Here is a 27,135-nt window from a genome sequence, read left to right as displayed (position 1 = left end):
ATTAGTATATACTATATATATACTATATTAGTTATAATATAAGTATATATATAACTAATATTAGTTATATATATATAATATATATATAATGTAAATAAGTTGAAATACGTACTAAAGTCTTGGAATTTGAATAAGCCAGCGTACATTGTCAGAATAAACGTCACTCTGTATCGCCCATTTAGCTAACTTGTCCCATTCCTCGGGACTTTTACCATAAATGGACAATCGTAATTCAGCATTTTGATATTTGGATTCTTCAAGATCGCTAGCTACTTCTTTGATTATACTTGCGAAAAATCTACCATTAAGATAATTATCAGTTTTAAGAAAAACTTCGCGTAATCTGCTCTCACCTATAGGATTATATTTAGCATTGAATTTATCGAACCTGTGAAATGTATTTCTATCCTGTAAAAGAAAACAAGGAAATAAACGTTTTTCTTTTTTTTGTAGAATAATTTGATAATTTTAAAATATATATAAAAAAAATAAAAAGAAGAATAATAATAATAAGAAGAAGAAACTTACAGCGTGTACATCTAACATATCTACACTTAAATCGTACGTAGTTAAATTCATTGATTGAAAAACTTCGCTTAGTGTCATGGTTTCACCATTTTTCGAACAAGTAACAATTTCCTCGGCATGATTTTTCAATGTTTTTTTAATAAATCTAAGAAGATGTTTTTGATTCATACACGAAGCAGCATGAATATGCGTGTCAACCTTTCTGATATTATAAAAATCTCTATGTGGAACAGCTTTTTGACTGGCCAATTCTCTGAGTTCGTTTAACAAAACGTGTAATTGAAATTTTGATGAAAGATAACTCAATCTTCTATAACAAAATGATTTCAAAGGGCCGTCTGCAATCATGGCACAAAGAAGATTCATGTCTCTAACAAAAACTCCTAAATCTGGATAGGAATAAGGAAGTGGTTCCCCATTTTTCGCATCTTCCTCGTTTGCGAAAACATTGAATACACCGTTTATAGGTAATATAGTGTAATTTTTAGATGGAGGAAATTTACATTCCCAAGGATCACCACGGGATGCTGGCGCGTGTACCGGATGATCTGAAATGATTGCAAAAATAATTGTATTATTATTATTTGTTATATTTCAAATCAAAACTAACAATATAATATGACTCGACAATGTTTCGTTTAATTACAATTTTATATTATTATATTATTATAATCTAAATTCTATATTAATATTCTTATAGAAAAAAAGGATTGCAAAAATAATTGTATTATTATTATTTGTTATATTTCAAATCAAAACTAACAATATAACATAAACTCAAATGTTTTTTTTTATATTAAAACACGTATTTAAATACGTAAATGTTAAAATTAATTTCAATTTGTTATATATACACACACGTACCTGCGATAGCTTTGCGATCATCGTGTTGAACTTCGTCGTTGGAAGTAACAGGTCGTTTATCAATGCTACGTAAAAATTTGGTCGTGATAGAAGGAAAACTTTGTTTAGAATTGTTCATATATCTTTCTCGAATAACCAAGGCTTGAACAAGCATCTGCGATGCCTGTTGAAGATCCTCCAATGGTACCTGTAAATATACACCCACCTTATAACAAACAATTCATAGATTATAACAAACAATTCATAGATTATAAACAGAAATATTTTATACAGTATAATATTCTTATTAGATCTCTTTTTCTTTTTTTTCTTTTCTTTTATTAAGATAATAAAATTCTTGCGACATTCTTGTTAACTTAATTGAACCGTTCGATAACTAAAGTAAGTTAAATATGTGTCAATGATCGATTAAAGAGGATGATATCATGACCTACGTACGTTATTTTCATCGTTTAACTATACATTCGCTATGTTCACTGTTCATTAAATATTTGTTCAATGAAAATAGAGAAAGATATGAGCCATTTATTTAGAAAGTGGTCTAACTTCATTTATATTAGAAATTAGGATTATAATGTTCGTATCTTAACATTGTTTTGCATTGTTAATGTAATTATTTTATCACTCCTGCGTAGTGATGACTTCGAAGGGTAAATTGTGTTGTACTGTAAACAAAAATTGTATTAAAATATTGAAATAATTGTTAATTAATCGATAGAAGTATCGAGTATTGTTTAAAAGAACCGAATATATTTTCGGAGTACGTTCCTCTTCGAAATTCACCTTTAGACTGGCACGTTGTTCTCTATCCAAATTTTAACATAGAAAGTTGTTTATATGACTTTCATTATGTCGCGCATGTGTAAAACGGTAATAATATTCCTAATAAAGATAATTTAACATTATAACATTTTAATTTTAACATTTTTTTCTATTTCAACCTAATTATTTTATCAATCCTACACAGTGATGATTTCGTATGTTAAATTTGTCTGCAAACGGTAAATTATTTCTTTTTATGATATTTCTATCACTTGTATCTATCATTACAAGTAACCATCACTGGCAACTGGAAAATAAAAATTGACAAAAAATGGAGTTTTGTTAATTAATAATTAATAATAATTGACAAATGGAGTTAGGCCACTTTTGAAAATAAATGATTTATATATTTGTTAAATCAAACAAGATCATTTATCTTCCTTTTCTTTTTCTATTCGTTAGTGTACACGTGAATAGAAAAAAAAAAAAATATATATATATATATATTAAAGTATAATAGTAAAAGGCTCGTGTTTGACAAAGGTTTCTCGAGTGACAAATGCACACGCAAGGTTTCTCGACAAAGTTAAGTATCGAAAGAAACATCATATGAGTTGTTCCTAATTCCCAAGGATTTCATTTCTTATTCGAATAATTATTTAATATTATTTGTCTCTACATATTTATTTGTTATTTATTTAATTTGGAAATTAAACTTACTCCCGATGTATCTTCGCCGGATATTGAAACTCGTTGAAAGTGTGGTACAAAGTCATTTTCTTCAAAATTAAATGACGGATCATCGGTATGATCTGGTACACCTGGACCAATTGATGGTTCATAATGACTGCGTCTTTCTTCGAGATCCTTTGCGGCTCTATAATGAAACAAATAAAATGAAAAAAGTACAAAAATTACCAAAAAAAATAAGCGAAGTTAAAAGAAGAACACAAATTTTGTTCTACAGTTGCGATACGAGATAAATTTGAATAAAAAAAAAAAAAAAAGGAAAACAAGAACAACACGTGATACATCGCGTGCGATTACTCGAATCTTGAAAAAGAGAGTATAAATAAAAAATATTTGGAGTTATATTTACAAACATTTAAAAAATGATAATTGATAAAAAACAATGGCCATAGAGGTTCAATACATTGAACTTTTTCGAATTGATATTTCATTGATAATTCAAGAAAATATATATTTAATAAAACGATGAATGATTTCTAAGAAGGTTAATGATTATCGTTATTATAATAAATAGATACACGCGGTTGAACTAAAAATAACTTAACAAGATGGATAATCATATTTTAAAATGGATATCCTGTCGAGATAAATTATAACTCTATTCGATCAGTCTAACTTTATTGATTGTACGTGTCATAGTATATTAAATAAAAAAAAATATATATATATATATATATACTAGGGGTGCCCCACCACGCTTTGCTGTGGCTCACAATCAGTCCAATACACCTTATACCGCCATCTGTTAGAATCTTATCAAATTAACAGAGATAATCATGACTCTTTGTTAATAAACAAATAATATTGCGATTATAAATTGAGATATAAACTATTCTATCTTTCAAGTTGGATGAAACTGCACACAGTGTGCAAAATTTGATTAAAATCGGTTCAGTAGTTTAAGAGTCCATTGCGGACAAACAACGTGACACATAATTTCTATATATATTAAGATAAGATTATCTTAACCCTTTGAGTGTTGAATATTTTTATCTAAAATGTTTTGTAGGAACAATAATAATTTATTATTAAACAGATTCTAATAATAAATTATATTTAATAATTAAAGTTTTTCTTTCTAAATATTATTTAATTGATTAATATAAATATTAAATTATTTTACATTAAAATAAACAAACACGTACAACGTACGTAACAACAAACGCATATATGCGTCCATAGCATTCAAAGGGTTAATTTGAAAATAACGTAATTGATATTATAATTTGTTATTTGAATTTTTTAATTATTTATTTTAATATTTAAGTTTTATCCCTTTCCTAGAAAAATATTATGACACATAATAATATTTTGTTTAATGAAGAAAAAAAGAAGAAGAAGAAGAAGAAGAAGAAGAAGAAGAAAAATCTTTTGATTTACCTCAGAAGTATGGTATTATCCCGTAGCCATTTTTTCGATTCATTTGCACCAGCAAACATGTTACGTATTACTATTTTTCTTATTTACTATTGTTCAGTTTTATGTTTCAAAAGTACGTATTTGAAGACGCACAAAACTTGACTTAACTTAAATACGCTTTAAATATGTATCTTTATTTTTCTTTTTATTATTTGTCTCTTTAAATAAATATCTTATCTCACATACCAGAAGTAGTAATAATAATAATAACAATAATAATACACAAAAACAAATAAAATAAAGAAAAATATTGTTTCAATGTAATCGTTTTTTTATTAAAGTGTTCATATTTTTGTCCTCGTTGAACTATAAATCAAAGTTACAACATTTTTCTTGTTTTTTTTTTTTTCACAAATTTTTCTATCGTAATATCGCATGATTTGTCGTCCCTAATCATAGAATTTTATTTGAAGAAATTAAATACTTCGTGATTTTTCATAATATTAAGTATTATTTTTATCTAACCGCATTTAAAAACACGTAAACAAATTTCAATCTACAATTATAAATGTTTCATAATATTGACATCTATTTTACATGAATGTTTCCTTATCAATTACCCCCCCCCCTCCACCTCCTTCCCCCACACTATTAAATATTCTCACACATATAAAACAAACTATCATCACAATGATATATGTGCAATGTTTGAAATAATTATCATAATGGGGAAATAAAATATGATCGATTGAAAAAAAAACAAAAAAAAAAAAAAGGGGGGCTTAATTTTGATCGTTTGACAAATTATTCACTATTCAATTTCATACTAATTGAGTTGATTTCTATTCTCAATGTTTTCTAATTAGAGCAAAATGTGTGTGTGTGTGTGTGGATGGGGGGGGGGGGAAACATGATAATGACAAGTAGTTGAAACCTGTTGCTACAAAACATCAAACCCCAGTTTTCTCTTTGATAATTTCAATCAAATTAAAGGTGTAGTATGCCTTTTTAAACAACCAACACGTGTCCAAATACGATTTATCAAAAGCTAGCCCTAATATTATTGACGTATAAAAGACGATTTAATGTATTAGAATATTTTCATTGTTTATTAAAACGTGATGATAATAATAATAATAATCCACGTGTTCGTATCACAGATGATAACGTATGTATGTATATATATATATGTTAAGAACAATTGATGAATTAATTTAATAATTGAAAATAAAAATGAAATGTGAAAGGTGTGTGTTGTGTCACTCTGCTGCAGTAGAAGAGAAGAAACCGTCCAATGTCACGGTAATGCGGTAACTCGTTGTACGATTACTCCCCCACCTAATCCCCACTACCCTTAAAAAAGAGAAAAAAAAAAGAGAGAAAGCGAGAGAGAGAGAGAGAGAGAGAGAGAGAGGCAAAAACAGGAAGAAAGTATAAAAAGGAAAAAAAAATATGATGACGTAAGATGTATCCAATCTATATTTTCACGATCGATCCGTTAAGAAAAATTCGAGACATCGAAACACATGCGTAACTCTTACACACACACACACACACACAGCAAACATACGCGTGTACACGCAGGATTAAAAAATTAAAAAAAATGAAACAGTACAATACACAGTTTAGAATTTATTAGAAATAATTTAAAAATTGGTTTGAAAATAAAAGGAGAGAACACCGTGTATAAAAGTTTTGTGTGTTTACTTTTTGTTTTTTTCTTGTATTTTTTTTTTTATTATTGTTAAAAATTAATTCGTTTAATTTGGTTTTTTAATTTAGTAGAACGGAACGGGGTTTTTTTTTAATTATTTCAGTGATTTCTGTGTTTCGTGCATAGTTTTGATTCTTTTTTTCTTCTTCTCGAAATATTATGAAACTATGGAGAAAAGTTTAGCACGTCCGGTCGCGTCAACGTTCGCGCAAGTACTGAGGAACGATAGCGAGGGCAAATCACCAGCAGCACACATAAGCAACAACCCCTTCCCCTATTTTCGTGTCGTATGCGTTCCTCCTATTACGTGTAAAAACCAATACAACATTATACTTCCGTTTACACGCTTCTCATCCAACTATTTTTCCCCTATATTTTTCCACCACCACTTTCACTACCACCTCCACCTTCTTCACTAATACTAATATCATCACTAACATCGTTACAATTTACTTACTACCCTACTTATATTATTTAATACTTTTTCTACTTTTATCATACACATAGGCACTGTTTCAATTACAAATGTTACAAGTCAAACAAAAATTTATTAACACTAGAAGAACTACCAGACCAGTCATTTTCACTGATTAATCTTTGACTTGATTTGATATCAAGTATTTATTGTTATTATATAGTTAGTATCTTAGAATATATGGAGTTCCTTTTGTAAAATAATAATAATAATAAGTCAATAAATATAAAACTATTCATCTTTTTTTACATCTTTTTTAAAGACCAGTCATTTTGACTGATTCTGGTAGAGATAGTTACGTCTCAACTTTCGGTAGTTTTAGTGTTAAAAATGTTACTAACAAATGTAAGCTCGATTTTTTTTTTCTTTTATAACGAATAAATACTGTCTCTGTTTTCTTTCATTAAAAGCACCCGAGCTTTGTCTATCTCTAATTAATATATACTATGTTCATTTTTAATTAATACATTGGATTGAATTAAATACAATTCTGTCTCAATCAAGTTCTTTCCCCATTACTTTTAATTGCATACAATAAATTAAAAAAAAAAAAAAAAAAAAAAAATGAGAAGAAGAAGAAGAAGAAGAAGAAGAAGAAGAAGAAGAAATAAAAAAATAAGCAAATGAATGGACAACGTCATCCGGTGTCATGGAAATAATTTTTCCCGTTAATCTCCAAATTGTGTTTACTTTTGTCAATTTTTTGTTTTGTTGTTTTTCTTTTTTATCGTTCTAACTGATGATACCTGTCAACGAATATTAATTATAAATTTATACAGTTAAAAAAAAAAAAAAAAAAAAAAAAAAAAACAAGACAAATAATAAGGTTATAATTATGGTGTTAAAATTGATTTACGCGTTGTTACCTTCGAAGAATGAAATACACCTATTATATACACGTATGACGACGATGTGTAAATGTAGATAAGCAAAGTTACGTCAAGTAGTCTAAGCTTAATCATGCAGGCTCCGTGCTGAATTATTGATCGAAACTTTGCAACACACGCGGAAGTAGAATGATAGATATACAAACGAACAAGTATCCTAGATCGTAGTATTTGCGATAGTATATGCTATTTATAACACGTATTTATAATATACAATTGGTTTGCATAAATTTGAAAGAAAATCTAAAAGGTATCCTATTATTATTTCATCTTCTTCTTCTTATTTTTTAATGTTCACTCATGTATATATGTGCATGATTATATCTTTTTGTTTCTTCTTTACGTTATCATTATGAGTTATCATGATGATGATCATCATCATCATCGTTATCATTATCATCGTCACCATGAAGAAAACAGCGTGACGTAACGTGTCTACACACATTAAACGTGACAGGATAAAGGTGCGACCTCGTTTCAAGATTCTTGTGTTGAGTTTTCATGAATTCCGAAGCAAGACCGTGGAATCGATCGGTTTGTTTCAAGGTTACAACCCTTTCTAACAATCGTAATAGTTATTTCTTCTTGTTCTTCTTTTTTTAAATATTTCATAATTACAAAAAGAAATGTTTCATGTAACGATGAAAAAATGAAATAAAATTAATATTGATAATATTGAATGATTCTACTCACTTAACGGTAAGTTGTCTTTGAATGAGCAACTTCTTCTCGATCTGCTCAATCGGAAATTGCGGTACTTCGTATGGCGCTGAAATTTCATTTGGTAATTCTTGCGGAGCTAGTCTTAATGAAGTACCACCACCACCACTTGCTCCTGTTACGCTACCTTCCAAGCCATAAACAGGACTTTCGCTACCTGGAATAATAAACAAACGTGTTCTAGAAAATTTGTTCGAAGCTAAATTAACTGTTAACTTGAATTTAAAACATTGATACACAGAATTCATTTGTTTTCTTATTCAATATGTTTATTATGCAATAACAGATGCATAAAAACACATATGAACGATACTTAACAATATTATCAATAATTTATTTAATAAAAGAGAACGAAACAAAATAAAACAAAATACAATAAAAAGTGCAGGAATGATCTCACGTTTTGGTTGAAAATTAAAAAATTATTTGTCTAAATGTTATTTATATATTTGCAATGTAAATTCACACACAAAATGTATATAATTAAGTGTATTTAAAAAATGTATTAATTATATAATAAATATATTTTATATTATAAATAAAATATTATATATATATAATATAATATATAAAATAATATAAAAATATATTTATTATATAATATAAAATTCAATTTAAATTAAAAAAATATTACCCTTTTTTTCACATTTTATTTATATTACATAACATATTAAACAAATAATAAGAAATTATACTTGAAAGAAAATCTAATTCTGTGTATCAATATTTTATAAAATGAAATAATATATTTTTGTTAGAAATGAATAAGAGGAAATAAAAAATAATAATAATAATAAAAAAAATAAATAAATAAATAAATAAGCAACATGAAGAATGATTTACCAGTATCTTTTAATTGACCGGTTTTCTGCAACCACTCGGTTACGGAATTACGTTTATATCCTGTTAAATATTCATTATCATTTCCCAGTACCATCTTATATATCAATATATGTATATATATTTATTTATATATTATACACGTGATATTCCTATAGAATAAAAGTTTTTTTTAGAAATTCCACTTTGGTTATCGTCTTTTTTTAAAAACTTCCTATGATAAAATCTGACCGTTGGAACATCGATCGTCGTGAGTAGTTTTTTTTTTGTGTCTTATTTTAATAAGCTAAAATTAAATAAAGATTTAATTACTATTGGACGGGAAATGGTTTATTCTCGCGTAAATATATTCCTCATCGTGAAATACATTTCGCAATATTATCATTCAGCGCAAAGTGCAATAAACAAAAACACATTTCTTTAGTTTTTATATATATATATATATATATATATATATATATATGCATAATATCATTATAAAAATTTTCTTTTTTTTTTATTTAACGTATTAACGATCAAAACGAATTATACGTGGGAAATAAATAAATTCTATTTGTGTTTCTTTCTTTTTATTTTTCAACGTAAATAATTTATTTTTTTTCTTTTTTTGTAAAAAAGATTTTATTATTATTTTATTTTTTTTTAATATTACAAATATGTAATATTAATAATAATAATATATAAATATAAATAATATATTAATTATAATATACTAAATATAAATAATTTATTAATTTATTATTTTTTTTTATTTTTTGTAAACAAGATTATAATTAGAATATTTCACGACGTGTTTATGTGTGTGTGTATATATATATATATATATGTATATTATTATGGATGTAAGAACTGACATATGTTTTATATTGTTTTAATAATATAAATGTGTTTGTGCAATAGTAGTTGAAAAGAAACAAACATTTGTGTAATAGTTTGATGAACACAACACTCTTATTGCAAGAGAATATTTTCCTTTATTTATTTATCATTTATTCTTTTTTATTATTAATAAATAAAATAAATAGTTATTATTTTATTTCTTTTTCAAAGACGCCACACATATATAGAAGAAACGGGTTCTGTAGTTTATAGATCGACGCATGCAAGCGAACGTGTAACTATTATTAGAAATAGTAGGGATAGATTATGGCGTGAGTTGTTCTCCAAGGAGTGGCAATTCCGAATTGTTATTATTATTATTATTATTGTTTTTCTTTTAATTTAATTTTATTATTTTTTTTACAAACAAATCGAGATTTTTGCATTTGTTGTAATTGTTTTTGTATTTTATTTTATTTTATTTATTATTAAAAATAGTAGGGATAGATTATGGCGTGAGTTGTTCTCCAAGGAGTGGCAATTCCGAATTGTTATTATTATTATTATTATTGTTTTTCTTTTAATTTTATTTTATTATTATTTTTTATGAACAAATCACGATTTTTGCATTTGTTGCAATTGTTTTTGTATTTTATTTTATTTTATTTTATTTATTATTAAAAATAGTAGGGATAGATTATGGCGTGAGTTGTTCTCCAAGGAGTGGCAATTCCGAATTATTATTATTATTATTATTGTTTTTCTTTTAATTTAATTTTATTATTTTTTTTACAAACAAATCAAGATTTTTGCATTTGTTGCAATTGTCTTTGTATTTTTTTTTATTTTTTTTATTTTATTTTTATTGTTTTAATTTCATATTTAATTTCGTATTAATATATTCGTACAAATTATGTGTATACATCTCTGTTATTAAAAAAGAAATAAAAAAAAATTAAAAAAAAAAATAAAAATAAGCTGTTATCAAAATGAAAACAATGATTTAAATATTATTCCCGATATTTGTGAATAATATTAATATTATTTTCATTGTCCCCTTGTGTATTACTATATATTTATAAGAATACGCGTTAGAGTTATGATTTCTTATCAGATAAGAAAGGGGTTATCGAATATGATCGTCGATATAAATAATTTCAAAGAAAAAAAAGAAAAAAAAAAAAATATCATCGTCAATTTGATTTTAAATTCTAAAATAGATTAAAAACGAATGGAAAATGTATATTAAGTATAATTAAATTTAGCTAGTAGATTTTTAACGTAGGTGGGATATATTTTTAATCATAATCACGAATTACGCACATTATTTCTTGGCTTTGATTTCTTTCCGAGAAAAAAAAAAAAAAAACAAAAAAAAAAGAAAAGAAAGAAAAATGAAAAAGATATATTTTGAAATAATATAAATTATATGTTATTTTTATTTCAATAAATGAAACTTTTAAATTATAATTGTCATTATATATAATTTAAATTCATTAATTTCATCATATTAAATTTCATTATATTCATTAAAATTATATTTTATGATATATTTTTTTTTTTTTTTTTTTTATTATAATTCAATTTCTCAATTATATTTATTTCAATAAATTATATTTACAATAATATGCAATGTAATATATAATTTATTAAATAATAAATTATCATTTATTTATTTGTTTTTATTATTATAATTTAATTTCTCAATTATATTTATTTCAATAAATTATATTTAATATATAAATTAATATTAAAGCAATTTTCTCAATGAATAAATTAATTTACTATTAATAAATGTAATAGAAAAAAAAATATATAAATTACTAATAACATTTATGCTGCAATTTTGAAAAAAATAACATTTTGATATATAAGAAAATCTTTTTTTATTCTTATCGTTTTTAAAGAAGATGAACACACACACACACACAGATAGATAAATAAATATTTCCAACGAATTTGTATAATTTATCACAAGATAAACCATTAAAATGTTCAAACCATATTTTAGATTATTTAAAATAGGATTTTAATAGGATTATTAATAAAAAAAAAAAAAATATAAAAAATACATTTACGAAAATTCGAAAAAAAAATCTTTCCTTTCAATCGACGTTTCCAATGGTTATTACTTTTTTGAAAATCAAATTGTAAGATTTGATAAAACAAAAAAACAAAAAAAGAAACATTTTAAATCTCGAACTCTCGATTACTCTCAAGATCGATTTTCAATTCTCACCTAGGAATTTCTTAAAATTTAACAAACAATAAAATAGAATTAATTAAAATATCCTTTTATATTTGATTTAATAATAATTTTCTGTTTTTTTTTTTCAAAAACAGTGAAAGAAATCACCACTACCACCATAAACACCACAACACTTGCAGCACACACAGACAGACAGACACACGTGAGAATAAGAACACAAATAAACGATATCGATACGATATTATTCTCGTATGTATCTCGAATCTCGAATCTCGAATAAAAGCACAAAGAGAAAGAGAAGATAGATTTAAAGAGAAAGATAATAATAATAATAATAAAAAATAAAAAAGAATTAAAATGAATTCTTCAGTTTATGTTTGAGAAAGAGGTCGGTGACCATGTTAACTGGTCGCAAGTGTTGAATACACTGACTGTAGTTTGTGCTTGGCACTTGGTAGACATCACAGAATCCGTACGTGAAATTTTCTTCCCCCTCTTATTCTTTCCACCACCCTCCTCCACCCCCCACCCACCTCCTCCTCCTCCTCCTTTTCCTCCTCCTCCCACATGCATACACGCAAATAGAACACGCACATTGCGCACAAGTGAAGTTAAAGTAAGTAAATAAATTAGTAATTAACTAACTACGAACGTGCAAAAAGGTGTGTTACACACATCCGGGATTCTGTGCCAAGATGACCTGGTTGTGATGGTGGTAGTACTTTTTGTTTTTTTTGTTTTTTTTTGTTTTTTATTTTATTTTTATTTTTCTTTTTCTTAGCGCCATAAACCAAAAGAAATTTGATTTAAGTATTTCATTTTGCACACGTTTGTTTATTGGAAAATATTATATATCAATTTGTTTCGTTTAATTCATCTTCATATTTTATTTTATTTTTCTTAGTGCCATACACCAAAAGACATTTGTTTATGTATTTTTCATTTTGCACACGGTTATTTATTGGAAAATATATTTCTATTTGTTTCGTTTAATTCTTCTTCATATTTTATTTTATTTTTTTTAAACACCATACACCAAAAGACATTTGATTTAAGTATTTTTCATTTTGCACACGGTTATTTATTGGAAAATATTATATATCAATTTGTTTCGTTTAATTCATCTTCATATTTTATTTTATTTTTCTTAGTGCCATACACCAAAAGAAATTTGTTTATGTATTTTTCATTTTGCACACGGTTATTTATTGGAAAATATATTTCTATTTGTTTCGTTTAATTCTTCTTCATATTTTATTTTATCTTTTTTAAACACCATACACTAAAAGACTTTTGATTTAAGTATTTTATTTTGCATATAGTTGGTTATTAAAAAAAATATTATATTTCAATTTGTTTCGTTTAATTCTTCTTCATATTTTATTTTATTTTTCTTAGTGCCATACATCAAAAGACATTTGATTTAAGTATTTCATTTTGCACACGTTTGTTTATTGGAAAATATTATATTTCAATTTGTTTCTTTTAATTCTTCGTATTTATTTATTTATTATTATTTTTTTTTTCAGGATAAATAACGTGACTCTACGTATGCGAAAAAAGAAAATAAACAATTTTGTGAATCATCGGTCTTTGTTTTAATTCGCATACAAATGAAAATTATTTACTCTCTTTGTTCGCGAAATTGGGAATTGCATTTATTTTACGTTGCAATAAGATAAACAGAATTTTATTAAAATGATTTTAAATGATTATATATCTGGATTGAGAAATTATATAGAAAGTTGAGAATTCTATGATGATAGATGGAACAATGGTGTTCTCTACAATAGTAAGAACAATTCAACGTTCGTCGTCTCTTTCATTATTCTCCCTAAGTTCTCACATTCACCTAACTCTATCTTTATCTCTCTCTTTCCCTCTCTCTTTACCTTTATCTGATTTCCCATAAATGCTTTTCGTGACAGGTGCATTCAAACGTTCCCTTTTGTAAATACATTTGACAATATAATATTGTAATATTCTGATTTATATATCATTAAAAAGTAAGAACAGTTTACGTATACACCAATTAATACAGTAATCGATCTTTAAAAAATAAAAATAAAATAAAACCATATTTATAATTTTACAAGAAAAAATTACAATTACAAAATAGTACATAATATAAAATGTTACCAAAAAACAAAACAAAAAATCGAAAACCTATATGTGTGTGTATTTAGTAAAAGTTCTAATTTAAATTGAAACTTTTGGTACTTTGAAAGATTAGCTAGTACATATTAATAGATTTTCGAGAAAGGTTGCGTTTTCTCAACACAATATATAATATAAGTATATAGAGAGATGTATATATATATATATGTATATGTGAATATAGTTAGATGTGTGAGTTATTCGAGGATCGTTCAAGTCACTTGGTGTTTTTCTCGTGGAAAACTTGGTGTTCTTCTTCTCGGTGAATCAAGTTTTGGCAATGAACCAAAGTCTCCTTTTTCGATGAAAGAGAAAAGACAAAGAAAAAGAGAAAACGAAGGAGAGAGAGAGAGAGAGAGAGAAAGAGAGAAAATCTCTCTTTCTCTCTCTCTCTCTCTTGTTTACTTGCTAGTGGAAAAGATCAATACCATCTCTTTTGGCACTGTTATCTTCTACTACTACTACTACATACAAACTTCTTCATCTATTCAAATTTCCTTCTATTATTTGAATAATAAACGCATCTAAACAACAATTTAGTTACATTTCTATTTAACTTTATGTATCATAATTCCGATGTTTATCTATCTGCATAGTCAGCTTCGTAATACGACATCGTTATAAATAAAATTACACGAACGTAGTATAATCTAACGAAAATATCCTACAATTATTTTGATTTGTTTTTCTATTGTTTTTTTTTTTTTAATTTCATCATATCTACTTTGATTTTTTAACATAAACTGTAAACTTTTTAAAACTGTTACTCATACATATATATATTTGTTATAATTATTATTATTATTATTTTGTTATTATTATTTTATTATTTTTTTAATTATATATATAAATAGAAAACGTGTATATATATATATATACCTGTTTTACTTGATTCAGATTTTCGTATTTTGGTGAAACCCTGCTCGTACATAATTTGAATGATTTTTTTGTTTATACACTTCGTAATTATTCGCATAAAAATATATTATTAACAAAGAGATTATTAATATTTTTCTATCGAAAAAAAAAAGAAAATAATAATTTAAAGAATAAACGAAGAACTTTACCGAACAAGTCAACGATTGTATTACGACTAAAATTGCTTATCTTTAACAGAACAAGAATTTGTTTCTATCCAATCAAGAATCATTTCACCTCCCACTTTTACATTTGCAAGGTAAATCATTTCTGATATAAATTTTACGTTTATAAACTTACAGATGATGATAAGTACGTAGTGTTTGATTATTTACATTGACACTTTGTAGCAAATGTTCAACGTGATTACGTTTCAATACTTTTAAATACTTTTGAAATATCTGACAGACTGTATGAAACGTGTCATTGATAAGATAATAGTAATAGTATTTTAAAAAGAAATTTTTGTTTCTATTATTTCCCTAGTCGACAAAAATAGCATTGTGCAGACGATCGTTTTAAAAGACCGGTTACGCAACATTAAACGTTCCAAATATCTTTCAATGACAATTTGTTTTAGATGCCATTGAAAATTATACGAACTGTCTTACGCATAAACATTTATACATATATATATTATTATTATTATTATTATATGTTAAATTTTGTATTAATATTTAATTTATAAAACAAATTTTGATAAAAATGTTATTTCTTGTATTACCTTCTTCGGTATCGACGAGAAAAATCGATGGTAGCCGAATTCCAAGAAACGTTTCGTTTTCTGTTGTTGTCACACCTCTGCTCGACATTTTGTATTTTTTTATTATTTTTATAAATATTATTTGAAAACAACAACAACAACAGTCACGATAGATGATTCTTTTTAAACTGACTCGTTAGTTGGTGGTATCGAAAAGAAATAATTATTATTATTATTTGAAGTACTGACGTTTAAAAAAACTACGTTTTATATAATACAACAAGAAGTAGTCGTCCACCAATGATTGGCTCGTTTTACACTTTGCTTAATTTTTTAGCTCAATAACACACATATGTTAAACGTTAACGTGTTGCATACTATTCGTATGAAATACATGGTCACACGAAGTGTTATTTATAATTAATTTTATTTATTGTTATTTTTATTGTTCACTTTCACTATGATTTGTTGATTTATTATATTAAATTGAAAGTAAATATACTCAATTTGTATCATTCGTATAATATCGATAATTAACTAAATTTAATTATAAATAATTGAATAACAATAAAATGAAAATTAACGTGATCAAAATATAAAATAAATATAAAAAAGTATACGTGAATGATGTTTGAATTAACTGACTGTTCGTTGCAACTGAACTGAACTATAGTCTAAACTGAAACTAACGAGAGTTATTTTCTTTCTGTACATCCACCGACACCTTCGGAGGATCCCGAACTCTATTAGTGTTGAAAAACAGACAGAGAGTGAAAATATTCTGACAGTGTCAAAAATACTACAAGGATAAACTAAGAAGAATACGTGGGGGCAGGCTTAATGCCAATATTTCAACGAAAATTTGTTCCATTAATTTGTTTGTTTTTTTTTTTATATATATATATATATATATATATAATATACTATGTTCATTCATTATTTAAACGTTAAAGATTATTCTTCAAATAATTATAATAATTATAATTGAATTATTCCTGAATTATTTCATGGATTGGTAATTTTTGTACAAAATCAAAATCATACAATTTTTGGAAACTGTATAATATATAATTCTGTTTTTCATAAAATATGTTTTATCATAACTTGACCTAATTATGGTTTTGTGGTTTGGTTAAATACAAAAATATATTTCTATGAAATACAGTTTTCTAAATTTTATTGCAACACAGTTGAACTAATTTAAAATTTAGAAATATTTTGAAAATTATATTCACAGAAATAGAAAAATAAAATTTAAATAATTCAATGAAATATTAAAAAACTATTTGAATCAATGAATTTAAACAAAAAAAAAAAAAAAATAATTTTCAACAAATGAGAAAGATTAAATGTTACGTTTCCATGAAGAATATGATTGACAGAAAGAATTTTATTATCGTCACGTTTGGTGACAATTGTATAATGAGATGAACATCAAGTGGTGAGTCCTCATCGTGACAATAAATTATAAATATTCACTAAATTGCTTTTTATAATGCTTTTCTTCCTTCGTAGCACGAAAGGCAAAGTTAATGGGAGTTCGTGAAGTTTTCTTAAAGAGTAAGAAATCGATATACTGTATGTATATATGTATATATATATGTGTACGTATATATATATACTTGGTATATATACACTTGTACATAGAGATGAAAACAAAGTTAGAAAACAAAGTTGATGCTAAACGATCGATGCTGTTCCTGTGTTAGCACTTTTCTATGCTACATTTATTATTTCTTGTCTTTTATTTTTCTTATTTTTCTTTTTCTTTTTTTTTATTTTAATAAAACATTCATTTGTTAGATTTATTATCTGTTAGATTTCTACAGATAAACTGTTCTTGATTCTACAAAAATATTTTATATACATATTACATTATAAATACGTTTAATATTATTTTTTATTTAAGCAACCCAATAATTTTTAATACTAAAAAAGGCAATCTTTTTGTAAACCAATCAGCGACGCATTATCCTATGAGTAAAAAGTGCAATTGTGCAAACCCCAATTAACATGAGGTCCCATTATTATAAATATATAATTATAATAATTATTATTATTTAAAGGAAAAATGTGACTTAATTTTTATTTGATAATAGGCCCAATATTATATAATTATATTTAATAAAATTATTATTATTATTATTATTTACAAGAAAAATTGAAAACAATAAATAGGGCAAGAAATGTGCCTTCATTAATTTATAATAATGCGTCGATGACCCTAATTTTTATTTAATAATAATAAATAAAAAGAAAGGTATGAATTAGTTTAACACTTACGACCACGTTGATCAGGATTGATGTGTCCTTGTGTGGTAGAACTATCGGCATCACCTTCGCCATCCAATTCGTAATAAATTCTATCGGATCCAACGTTATTGTCATTTACTCCATTTACATCAACTACACCGTTAACCGCAATACTATCCTCCATATTTTCCCTGTGAACATTCATACATATATATGTAGTGTATGTGATACCTGTTAAAACTTGACAAATTGATCATGCAATTTAACAATGGTTACATTCGAGAAGTAATATGAACTATGATGAAAAGCAAATACAAATATGGTTCACTTGCCATTGTGCCATTTATCTTTTTTTCTTTTTTTATCTTTTAAGGGAAGTAAAGTTTTAACGAAGCAAATTTATTTTATGATCCATTGCAAACGTTATTTTTATCACCTTGTTAACATTTTGATTTAATTCAATCAATTAAATTATTGAAATATAATGTGATTTATATTTTTTCTATAATTATATTATTTTTTTTTTTTATTATACAATAATGAAATATAAAATTAATTTAAAAATATCGTGAAATTAAATAAAATTCATTTTAGAAAACGTTTTTGAAAAGTTAACAAATATTTGTTATTTTATATATTTCATTGTATAATATTATAACAATTAGTTTGAATTTTATTGATTACTACGTTTTAACATAACAAATTTTCAAACAGTCTCTTTTAAAAAGACCCTCGGATAAATTCGTGTTCTTTTAATAGATCATGAAGAAGTTAATTCAAGCTTGTTAAATGACAGTATCAAAGGGGGAGGGATTTGATCGTTTCATGTTAAAAAATGTTAGGTACTTTATACTAATACATAATAGTATATTAAGTAGTTAAATAAAATCTTTGTATGTGTTTCTCAGTATGTATTAATGTGCATTTCAATGAATGGGAATTCTTCAAAATGAATCAATAATGCAATTATATACTATTAAACTATAGTTACTCATGCTATACTACGAAACTGTTACTATATTACATAAAATAATGCAATTATAATTAACTGATTATTATATTATGATTCAAGAAGAATTATTCTTATATATATGTATGTATATAAATAATAAACAAGAATTTGAGATAGGAAAAAATCAATAATTATAAAAAACAAACTTCCAAGATGTCACTGTTATTCATTCAAGATATATGCAGTTAATGCGCAGGTGCAAAGTGCATGCACTTCGTTGATTGTCTCTTTGAACATGTGAAACACAATATTACAACTGCATACATTTAATCCATCAAAATGTTTCATTCAAAAACGATGATGTATTACTGAAATAATACAAACAAAATTGATAAATAATTAAATATCAAATTTTTAAAATTAATAATAATAATAATAATAATAATTTTGTAATATGTAAAATATATATATAAGAATAATTGTTCGTTCACTTGAGAATTTCTCGACAAATGTTCATAAAACAAAGATTTTATTTTATTCCATTGATTGAGTGTGTAGAATAAAATGGTTGGTCACACACACATATTAAAACCTTGTTTTAGAGATCATGGGGCCCTAGATTTGTATTTTTATTGAATGTTTATGTAGTCGAAGCATTTGTCTAAAACAAATAAATAAAGTTATTATGTTTATTCTTATTGCAAGGAAAAGTTAGGTATTGCATTTATGTATTAGAAATTATAGAAAATGTTAATTGGTATTATATGTTTATGTGATTAATGGACCCATTAGATAAGGCCCATTTCTTCGACTACAGTTCCTATATTTATTTTAAAATTTAAAAAACAATGTGTGTGTGTGTGTGTTGTGTGTAATCCCAAGTGCAAGATTTTGCATTTGTTTTTGTACATTCTTTCACTTGGAATGGAAACAAATTTGTAAGGGAGTGTTTGATGTATTAAAAATCGATGAAACATACTTACATAAGTTATAAACGATGAACAAACAAGATTCTTGGAATGTTTATAAATGTATTTCAATGTTTAAACTGTTTTTTTTTTTTTAATAACAAATAATCAAAGTGTAAAATTGACAAACGTTGAGATCACAATGTATTAAACGTACGACATGAAAGCCGGTAAAAATGTCGACCAATCACGTTGCGTTTGAATAATCAAATTAAAATAAGCGCGCGTTTCTAAACAACTACGTAAGTATTTATTATTTTTCTCGTCTTGATATCAGACAACACAACAAATTATTGCGTACTTCTATTTCTCTGATTTTACAGTCATATGGAAGCACTCATATGTGCGTTTATTCAAAAATTTTCAACTTCTATTTCTTCTTATTAATATTTACGACACAATTAGAATTATTTCAAATTCTTTATGCAGAATATTTGACGAAAAAAACTATCGAAAAATGAAGAACGATTATACACAACACACGCTGGAGCGTGCTGCTGGTCAGCGACTGTCACTACTGCATACCAGAGTTACTGTGTATGCGGTCAGGACCGTATCGAATTATTCCAAAACCTCACCTTTCGCTATTTTTTAAAATCAAATAAATTTATTATATCAACAAAATTATTTTATCGACAAAATTTATACTATTAAAAATATGCTATGTACAAACAAATCTATAATTTTAATAATACTATTACAAACACTTTAAACTATTCGATATACAGACGTGTTATACGATAAATTTGTAACATATATTATTTTTATTTTCAAATTGGTTTAATTAAATTTGTAACTATATATATATGATATTTATTTGCATAAAAATTATTACTTCCGAATATAACTTATGGGTGTTTTAAAAAACAATTATTACAGCACTGTTTATGGTGAGACGCGTGCATCACGATTTGTGATTGGTCGCACGATACGATGCTGTGTTAACCACGACACTCGACTAGCGCAGACTCACACCTGTCCGACTATGAAAATCCATATCAAGTAAATATCACATATGTATTCCTCGCACATGCCAAATATTATTCCTATTTTCAGACATTTAGTATACAATTGTCATCCCTGAATTTAATTTCAAATCTAAACTTCATAGATTATTCTTGCACTAATTATTTGATAATAAAAAACAAATGAAACATATACAAACATTTAACAAAACCATAAGAAAATTGACTATATTATTTCAATGGAAACAAAATGTTTATTTCTCATATTCAATCAATGATTAAATATATTATACTAATCGTATATAAATACATGATCTATTCTATGATTTAATATCTTTAGAACTATATATTCGCGCTATCATTTAAAGCAAACTTTACTGAAAATCAAAATCACTTTCAGTATTAGAAACGTTTCTTTCAATCGTACTTTCCGTATCAGAATCTAATAAAGAATTAATTAGGTCTTTCTTTTTCTTTGATTGAATTGTTTGTTCTACGGGTATAGATTGTTGATCATGATCACTAACAATATTATTTTGATCTATTGATTCTTTTTCTATTTCATTATTTTCTACATTGTTTATTACGTCTTGAGCTTCTGTATTATCAACGTTGTAATTAGTTTCTGTATTAATAGGATCTTGAACAGTTTCCACAGTAGTGTACTGTTCCTCCAAGTATTCTTCATTCGTTACATTATCATTTATTTGATTATTATCGTAATTTTCATCGTACACATTGTCCTCGCGATATTCTTGATTCTCTTCTATATATTCTTGCCCAGATTCTTGTTCTGGATATTCTTCATATTGTTCCGGATATACTTCTTGTGTCTTTATCGCATTTTCATCTGCGATAGATGATTCATATTCTTGGTTGACATTTTGATAAGTAATCGGTGATTCATACTCTTGATTAATATTATCTTCACCTAACGCATTTTGATCATAATTATACTGTTGATTTGGATCTATAAATTCTTCATTTACCTCAGTTTTATATGTGGCTTCTTGATCGAATTCTTGAACGTTTTGTTCACCCGAAGCATAATATTCGTCTGACGCATTCTGTTGTTGCAATTGTTCTTGCTGATTATCATCAATTATTTGATTATTTTCTTCTTCAATGACTTCTATTTTAGTGTCGCCTATCTCATCTTCATAAGGCTGGCTCGAATATTCCAGATAATCGTTTTTATCTGGAATATCTTTAACTTGTTCCTGTATTTTGTCGTTTTCATCATTAAAATCTTCCCTATTCATAATTATCTCTGAATCTTTATTCATATCTTGCTGTTCCATTGGACCAATTTCGTCGACAATTGTATTTTCAGGTGGCGTTGTTTCATTCTTTTCTATTATTAATGTTTCTGTAATCTGTTTTTCGTGATCATTTTCAGTAGCGATCACCGTTTCATTATCATTATTATTTTTATTTGTATCATCTAATTGTATTTCTAGAATTTGTTTTGTCATACTTTGAACATCCCAAGGATTCAAATATTCAGCGTTAACAAATTGTTCTAAAATTTCTAATTCCTCTCCTTTCTTCAATGCATTATCTTCTTTCTGATCTTTTACTACAGTTGTACTACTTTCAACTGTTATATCTGCACTATTTTGTAGGATCGTTTTCTCATTTTCATTTGAATCTCGTGTATTTTTAACTTTCGTATTATTCCAGTTCTCATTCTCAAGGCCTTGAATATTTTGGTCTACTTGTTCTAATTCTAGATCATGCGATGCAACATCATTATTAATATCATCATTATTAATATCATCCTTCTGCAACTGTGCAGATGTTTCTAATGTCTGATCGGAAAGTACGTCGTATCTCGTTTCAGAATTAAGATTTGTATTTCTATCATTTTTAGGTACAACTCCATTAATTTCTTTATCTTTATCATCGGAAGATAATTCTATTTCTTTAACGATAGGCTTTTTAGATGCAAGTTCATCAGCCAAGGCTAGAACCTTCGCAACTTCTTGAGACGCACGTTCATCTTTAACTTTATCCGTAGGATAATCTATTCCATCATCGGAAAGCGTAATATTAAGAAGATCACCACTTGTATTCTGTTCATAGTCATGTTCATCCAAACTTTGTACATCCAATTCTCGATGAAGATTATGAATTTTATCGATGTATCTATCCAACTCGTTTTCCAATTTTCTCGTAGTCCTGATCTCTTCATCCAAATCCGAATTCTTTTTTGGAATATTCGATAATCCATGCATTTTTCTTCCCAAGTTAATATTACTTAAGTTTGGAACATTACGATAAAGTGAATTATCTCGTGATAAATATTCCGTTGGAATTTCTTTAGATTTGAAATCGTTGTAGGAATATCCCGTTGGTTTATAGGTCGAGAAATAATCAATTTGTTTGAAAGATCTTGGAGACACTTCTATCGGCATTCTATGAGGTGAATCAGCTTTTAGAATCTTTCTTGGCACTGATCCCAAACTAGAGATTGATGCTAAGTTACTAAAATTCGCCGATCTTGGAATATTTTTATTTAAATCGGTATCACGGTATAACGTGTGCGATAAATTAGATTGACGTTGAGTAAACGTCGACGGGATTTGATTTAACGGAACATTCATTGAATCACGGTGTAAGATGTTGTCATTAATCGAAGGTTCGTTAATAACAAGACGTGTAACATTTTGGTTTGGTTCCATATGACTTGTTGATAATTTATTATATTGCGAAATATGTGATCGATTCAAGGCCACGTTTTCTAAAATCGATGCAGGCAAATACTGAGCTTGCAAGTAGTCATTATTTTCAAGATTTAACGACGATTGATCCGGTTGATTGATCTGAGATAACATTTGCGGCAATTGCAAACGTTGATTTATATTTTTAACATCTCTCGGTGAAGAATTAACATTTCTTTCGTATTCAGAACTTCTTTGAGGAACATTGATCTTGTGGTATAAAGTATTAGGGGATGTAACGATTCTCGTTCTTGGTAAATTTGGTACATGCAACAATTGTTCGCTTCTCAATGGATTATCTCTCATTTTGGTATTTAATTGAATAGTAGAAAAAGGAATGTTTGGATTTACTTGATGATTAGATTGGACGATAGATTTCTTCGAATATCCTTCATCGATTTGACTTGTAACTCCACTGTCGCCAGTTATGCTACCTGGATTTGGACGATTCGCGTAATTACGCAATAAATATGTTTCGTACTGTTTCTGTAAGATAAACAAATATATTAAAAATACAATATATGAAAAAATATCAAATGAAATGTAATATCAGGTGGTTTGTTCAATACGATCGATAGACAATGTTATAATATCAAATTAACAACGTCATGGTACTAGGAAGCATTATGCTTTTGGTGCACGCAATGTTATCTACATATACTTACATACATTATTTAAATAGATAGAAAAAATATTATTAGAACATAATCAAAGATAAACTTACTCTAAGAAGATGAAGTTTTTCCGTTTTTGCGGTCATTAATGAAAGACTATTGTCGACCCTATCCAATGCGCCAAGAAGTTTGTGGTTTCTTTCATCCCTTATTCTTTGTTCTTCTAAAAATTCTATATATTTCATTCGCAATCGGCTTATACAAGTATCTCGTCTGAAAATAAAATTATTTTTATTATTTATATGATAATAATAAAAATAAATCATTTAATTTGCATCATTTAATAAAACAAACAAAATAAAACGAAGGAATGTAAAATGGATAAGAATTTGAACTAATTGTAAGAATAGTTATTAAAGTAATTTATGCTGACAATTGGAATCTAAAAGAAACATTTCGTGACATTTAAAGGGAAGGTCAAGCATTGGAGGTCTGCACGCGATGAGAGAACTACAGGACGTTTTAAAGGATGATACGCGCAATAGAATATCGAACTTGGTTGGAATACAGTTATATTTCGTATTACGATCGATGAAATTTCTCAATGCTAAAATTCCACACACGTACACATAAACAGGTCTGTATTTATAAAAAAAAAAAAAAAAAAAATAAAACAACTGAAATTATTAATAAAATATCTGTTTATAAATAAAAAGTAATTATTGCATATTATAAAATTAAATGTGATAATTAATATTTGATTTTAATTGAAGTGAACTGTTTTCTTTTACTATAATTTTAATTTGGTTATGACTATAATTATAATGTTATATTATTTTTTTTTTTTTTAATGATTGTCAACCTTTTGTTTAATATAAATTTAAAATTTAAATTAATTATAGAATTAATAAATAAATAAATTATGTTTTAAATGTTTACCTGTTACGAGATTCTTGTACCAATAAATTAAAACGTTCTTCCAATCGTATCCTTTCTTCTTCGCTAAAACAATAATACAAATAATTCATACAAATAATTGAAAATACATACAGTATACAAGGATAATTACCTTTTACGCAATTTACTCTGCAATTCGAGCATTTTTTTATAATAATCGTGAGCATCACATAGCGATGTCATACTGTAGAATAAAAATCAATTCAAATATCCTTCGGCTTATCGATCAACATCGATATTCGATATTTTACGGTCACGTGATCGAAAAAACTAAAACCGCGCGCTAGATCCTTTCCATTTTGAAAAAAACGAATTAATCTGTCAATTTGTAAATAATTTCAATAACTCGAATTAAACAATTGCACTTACATTTAATGACAATTTTTTGTAATTAAGCGAAATATTTGAAAGATTAAAAATGAAATTATTTGTTCGAGAGAGCAGGAACGTGACCCTTCGCCATACAAATACAATGAGGAACTGTCGCGTTTTATCAAGCGCCGCGCAGAAAGAGGGGTGTTTCGGTAGTCAAACACGCAGGTGTTGTTGGATACGTTGCATGCTTCTATAACATGCGGGTATTAATGATATTTTTACAATTAACTTATTAACAAACTTTTTTTATCATCATATCAAACTATTTTTAATTTATTTTTTAGTAATATATAATGTTACTTATATTTATTATGCATACATATATATGTATATATATACTTATATATATATAAGCGTTTTACTTAATTAAATTAAAAAAATAATAATATATATAATATATATAACATAATATAATATAATAATATTAATTCTGAAGCCTTGAAATAATAATAACTATTAATAAATAAAATAAAATAGTAACGTTATAGTAATATACTATCATACAGGGTGAATCCAAAAGTATATTAAAAAACTTTACATCAATGTTTTATTTTTTTTGAAGTTACTACTTTACTATAATCATTTCATGTGTTTAAATATATTAATTGATTTTTACTTATATGCATTTTTATAGTTTTGATAGCTGCTTACAGTCGCATTTATGTTACAATTTAATATTCCAATATTAATTATACTCACCATTATTTATTTATAAACTAATCATTAGAGTAACATATTATTTTATTTTTCTTCTGAATCTTCTGCAATTTTGGTATATGTTACACGTAAATGTTCTGTTAACTCTGGTACAGTTGTAGTAGCCATACAAAATACTTGTTCCAGTGAATTTCCATTGATTTTGAATTCTCTATATGTCTGTAACAAAAGATAAATATAAATAGAATGAGCTTTACAAAATAATACAAATGAAAACTAAAAAAATGTAATAATACCTCAATAACAGCAGGTAGTTTCATTCCTTCAGTTTGTCTCATAATTCCAGTGCTTTTTAAATGAATAACATTATCAACAACAGTACCTTCCTCAATCGTAGTCAATCCAAAAATATGTGCCAGAAGAAAAGATACTTTATTAGTTCCTGGTATAATTTTCATGAATCCAGTTTCACGATGCATCGGTTTCTTTAATGTAGGATGCCAACTCTGTGCAAGGTAGTTGAACGTCGGTTGGCCAATAGATGTAAAATTGATTTCTTCACAATAGGTAAATGGTTTTATCGTTGGAAATTTACCTAATCCAAGATTATTGTTATCGGTGATCCATTTTCCTTCTAGGAATGCTATTTGCTTCAAAGCTTCATGTATTGGTAACCGATTCATATTTAGTTTTCTAAATTGTAAATACAATATATATTAGAGAATGAATAGATTTTAATAACAAATAAAAATAATGAGTGTAATCCACTAACCTCTTAATTACGTAAATTTAACAAAAGAATTATGATTGTTATTCTAACACTTACATTTATTGATCAGAAATATTACTGCATTTGCTGATTTATTATCTAAAGAATTTTATTATGTTTTTGTTTGTTAGAATTTATATAAATAAATATTTATGAAAGATAACACGTTAACACCATTTTCTAAAAGCCCGCTTGTA

At 26.2% G+C, this 27,135-nt stretch overlaps 3 protein-coding genes and 1 long non-coding RNA gene across 19 annotated transcripts in view; 1 reads left to right on the top strand and 3 right to left on the bottom strand.

The window, feature by feature from the left end:
• AMPdeam (AMP deaminase) overlaps window positions 1-20,368 on the bottom strand; it is a 23,090-nt gene extending 2,722 nt beyond the window's left edge. The window contains exons 1-9 of one of the 10 annotated variants that reach the window (XM_089175694.1): window positions 19,894-20,368; window positions 19,503-19,571; window positions 17,989-18,149; window positions 8,903-8,962; window positions 8,033-8,216; window positions 2,875-3,031; window positions 1,393-1,597; window positions 529-1,076; window positions 113-408 (exon numbers count right to left, since the gene is read on the bottom strand). In XM_089175694.1, coding sequence (XP_089031820.1) covers window positions 113-408; window positions 529-1,076; window positions 1,393-1,597; window positions 2,875-3,031; window positions 8,033-8,216; window positions 8,903-8,962; window positions 17,989-18,149; window positions 19,503-19,519 — 1,628 coding nt within the window. In that variant the 5' untranslated portion in view covers window positions 19,520-19,571; window positions 19,894-20,368. Of the gene's footprint in view, window positions 1-112; window positions 409-528; window positions 1,077-1,392; window positions 1,598-2,874; window positions 3,032-4,284; window positions 4,886-8,032; window positions 8,217-8,902; window positions 9,052-11,957; window positions 12,108-15,726; window positions 16,351-17,988; window positions 18,150-19,116; window positions 19,415-19,490; window positions 19,572-19,893 lie in introns of those variants that run through there. The other 9 variants (XM_089175698.1, XM_089175696.1, XM_089175695.1 and 6 more) reach the window with 9 other exon arrangements.
• On the top strand, window positions 12,483-13,738 carry LOC149031557 (uncharacterized). 2 transcript variants are annotated; one of them, XR_016177677.1, is made up of 2 exons: window positions 12,483-12,639; window positions 13,457-13,738. It is a non-coding gene; the product is annotated as an uncharacterized LOC149031557 (long non-coding RNA). The 2 variants fall into 2 exon arrangements; XR_016177676.1 differs by having other exon boundaries at window positions 12,483-12,642.
• On the bottom strand, window positions 19,953-26,280 carry LOC107065981 (uncharacterized). 3 transcript variants are annotated; one of them, XM_015320144.2, is made up of 5 exons: window positions 26,212-26,280; window positions 25,250-25,321; window positions 25,120-25,182; window positions 24,291-24,453; window positions 19,953-24,052 (listed from the first exon to the last, which is right to left on the bottom strand). In XM_015320144.2, the coding sequence occupies exons 2-5, from the start codon at window positions 25,318-25,320 to the stop codon at window positions 21,218-21,220; spliced, it is 3,132 nt and encodes a 1,043-aa protein (XP_015175630.2). In that variant the 5' UTR covers window position 25,321; window positions 26,212-26,280; the 3' UTR covers window positions 19,953-21,217. The 3 variants fall into 3 exon arrangements, with proteins under 3 accessions (XP_015175630.2, XP_015175628.2, XP_015175631.2); XM_015320142.2 differs by lacking the exon at window positions 26,212-26,280 and adding an exon at window positions 25,507-25,643 and having other exon boundaries at window positions 25,250-25,427; XM_015320145.2 differs by lacking the exons at window positions 25,120-25,182; window positions 25,250-25,321; window positions 26,212-26,280 and adding an exon at window positions 24,614-24,706.
• Window positions 25,534-27,135, bottom strand: LOC107065984 (peroxynitrite isomerase THAP4). Of its 4 annotated transcripts, none has more exons than XM_089175718.1 (4): window positions 26,996-27,135; window positions 26,466-26,862; window positions 26,212-26,388; window positions 25,534-25,702 (listed from the first exon to the last, which is right to left on the bottom strand). In XM_089175718.1, the coding sequence occupies exons 2-3, from the start codon at window positions 26,850-26,852 to the stop codon at window positions 26,254-26,256; spliced, it is 522 nt and encodes a 173-aa protein (XP_089031844.1). In that variant the 5' UTR covers window positions 26,853-26,862; window positions 26,996-27,135; the 3' UTR covers window positions 25,534-25,702; window positions 26,212-26,253. The 4 variants fall into 4 exon arrangements, with proteins under 4 accessions (XP_089031844.1, XP_089031845.1, XP_015175642.1 ...); XM_089175719.1 differs by having other exon boundaries at window positions 25,534-25,699; XM_015320156.2 differs by lacking the exon at window positions 25,534-25,702 and having other exon boundaries at window positions 26,043-26,388.

The sequence above is a fragment of the Polistes dominula genome, unplaced genomic scaffold (genome assembly GCF_049000335.1).
Source record: "Polistes dominula isolate Pdom_NZ unplaced genomic scaffold, Pdom_raw_medaka contig_17, whole genome shotgun sequence".
NCBI lineage: Eukaryota > Metazoa > Arthropoda > Insecta > Hymenoptera > Vespidae > Polistes > Polistes dominula.
The sequence above is the reverse complement of the archived record's forward strand: the minus strand, read 5'-3'. Positions and strand labels throughout refer to the sequence as shown.

What these genes read in the sequence shown, in the direction of transcription:
- LOC107065981 (XM_015320144.2), bottom strand. Translation starts at nt 25,320, where the DNA reads ATGACATCGCTATGTGATGCTCACGATTATTATAAAAAAATGCTCGAA. An exon ending in CAGAGTAAATTGCGTAAAAG is followed by an intron (nt 25,183 to 25,249) that starts GTAATTATCCTT and finishes TTATTGTTTTAG; the next exon opens with CGAAGAAGAAAGGATACGAT. An exon ending in GTACAAGAATCTCGTAACAG is followed by an intron (nt 24,454 to 25,119) that starts GTAAACATTTAA and finishes TTTTATTTTCAG; the next exon opens with ACGAGATACTTGTATAAGCC.
- LOC107065984 (XM_089175718.1), bottom strand. Translation starts at nt 26,852, where the DNA reads ATGAATCGGTTACCAATACATGAAGCTTTGAAGCAAATAGCATTCCTA. An exon ending in AACTACCTGCTGTTATTGAG is followed by an intron (nt 26,389 to 26,465) that starts GTATTATTACAT and finishes CTTTTGTTACAG; the next exon opens with ACATATAGAGAATTCAAAAT.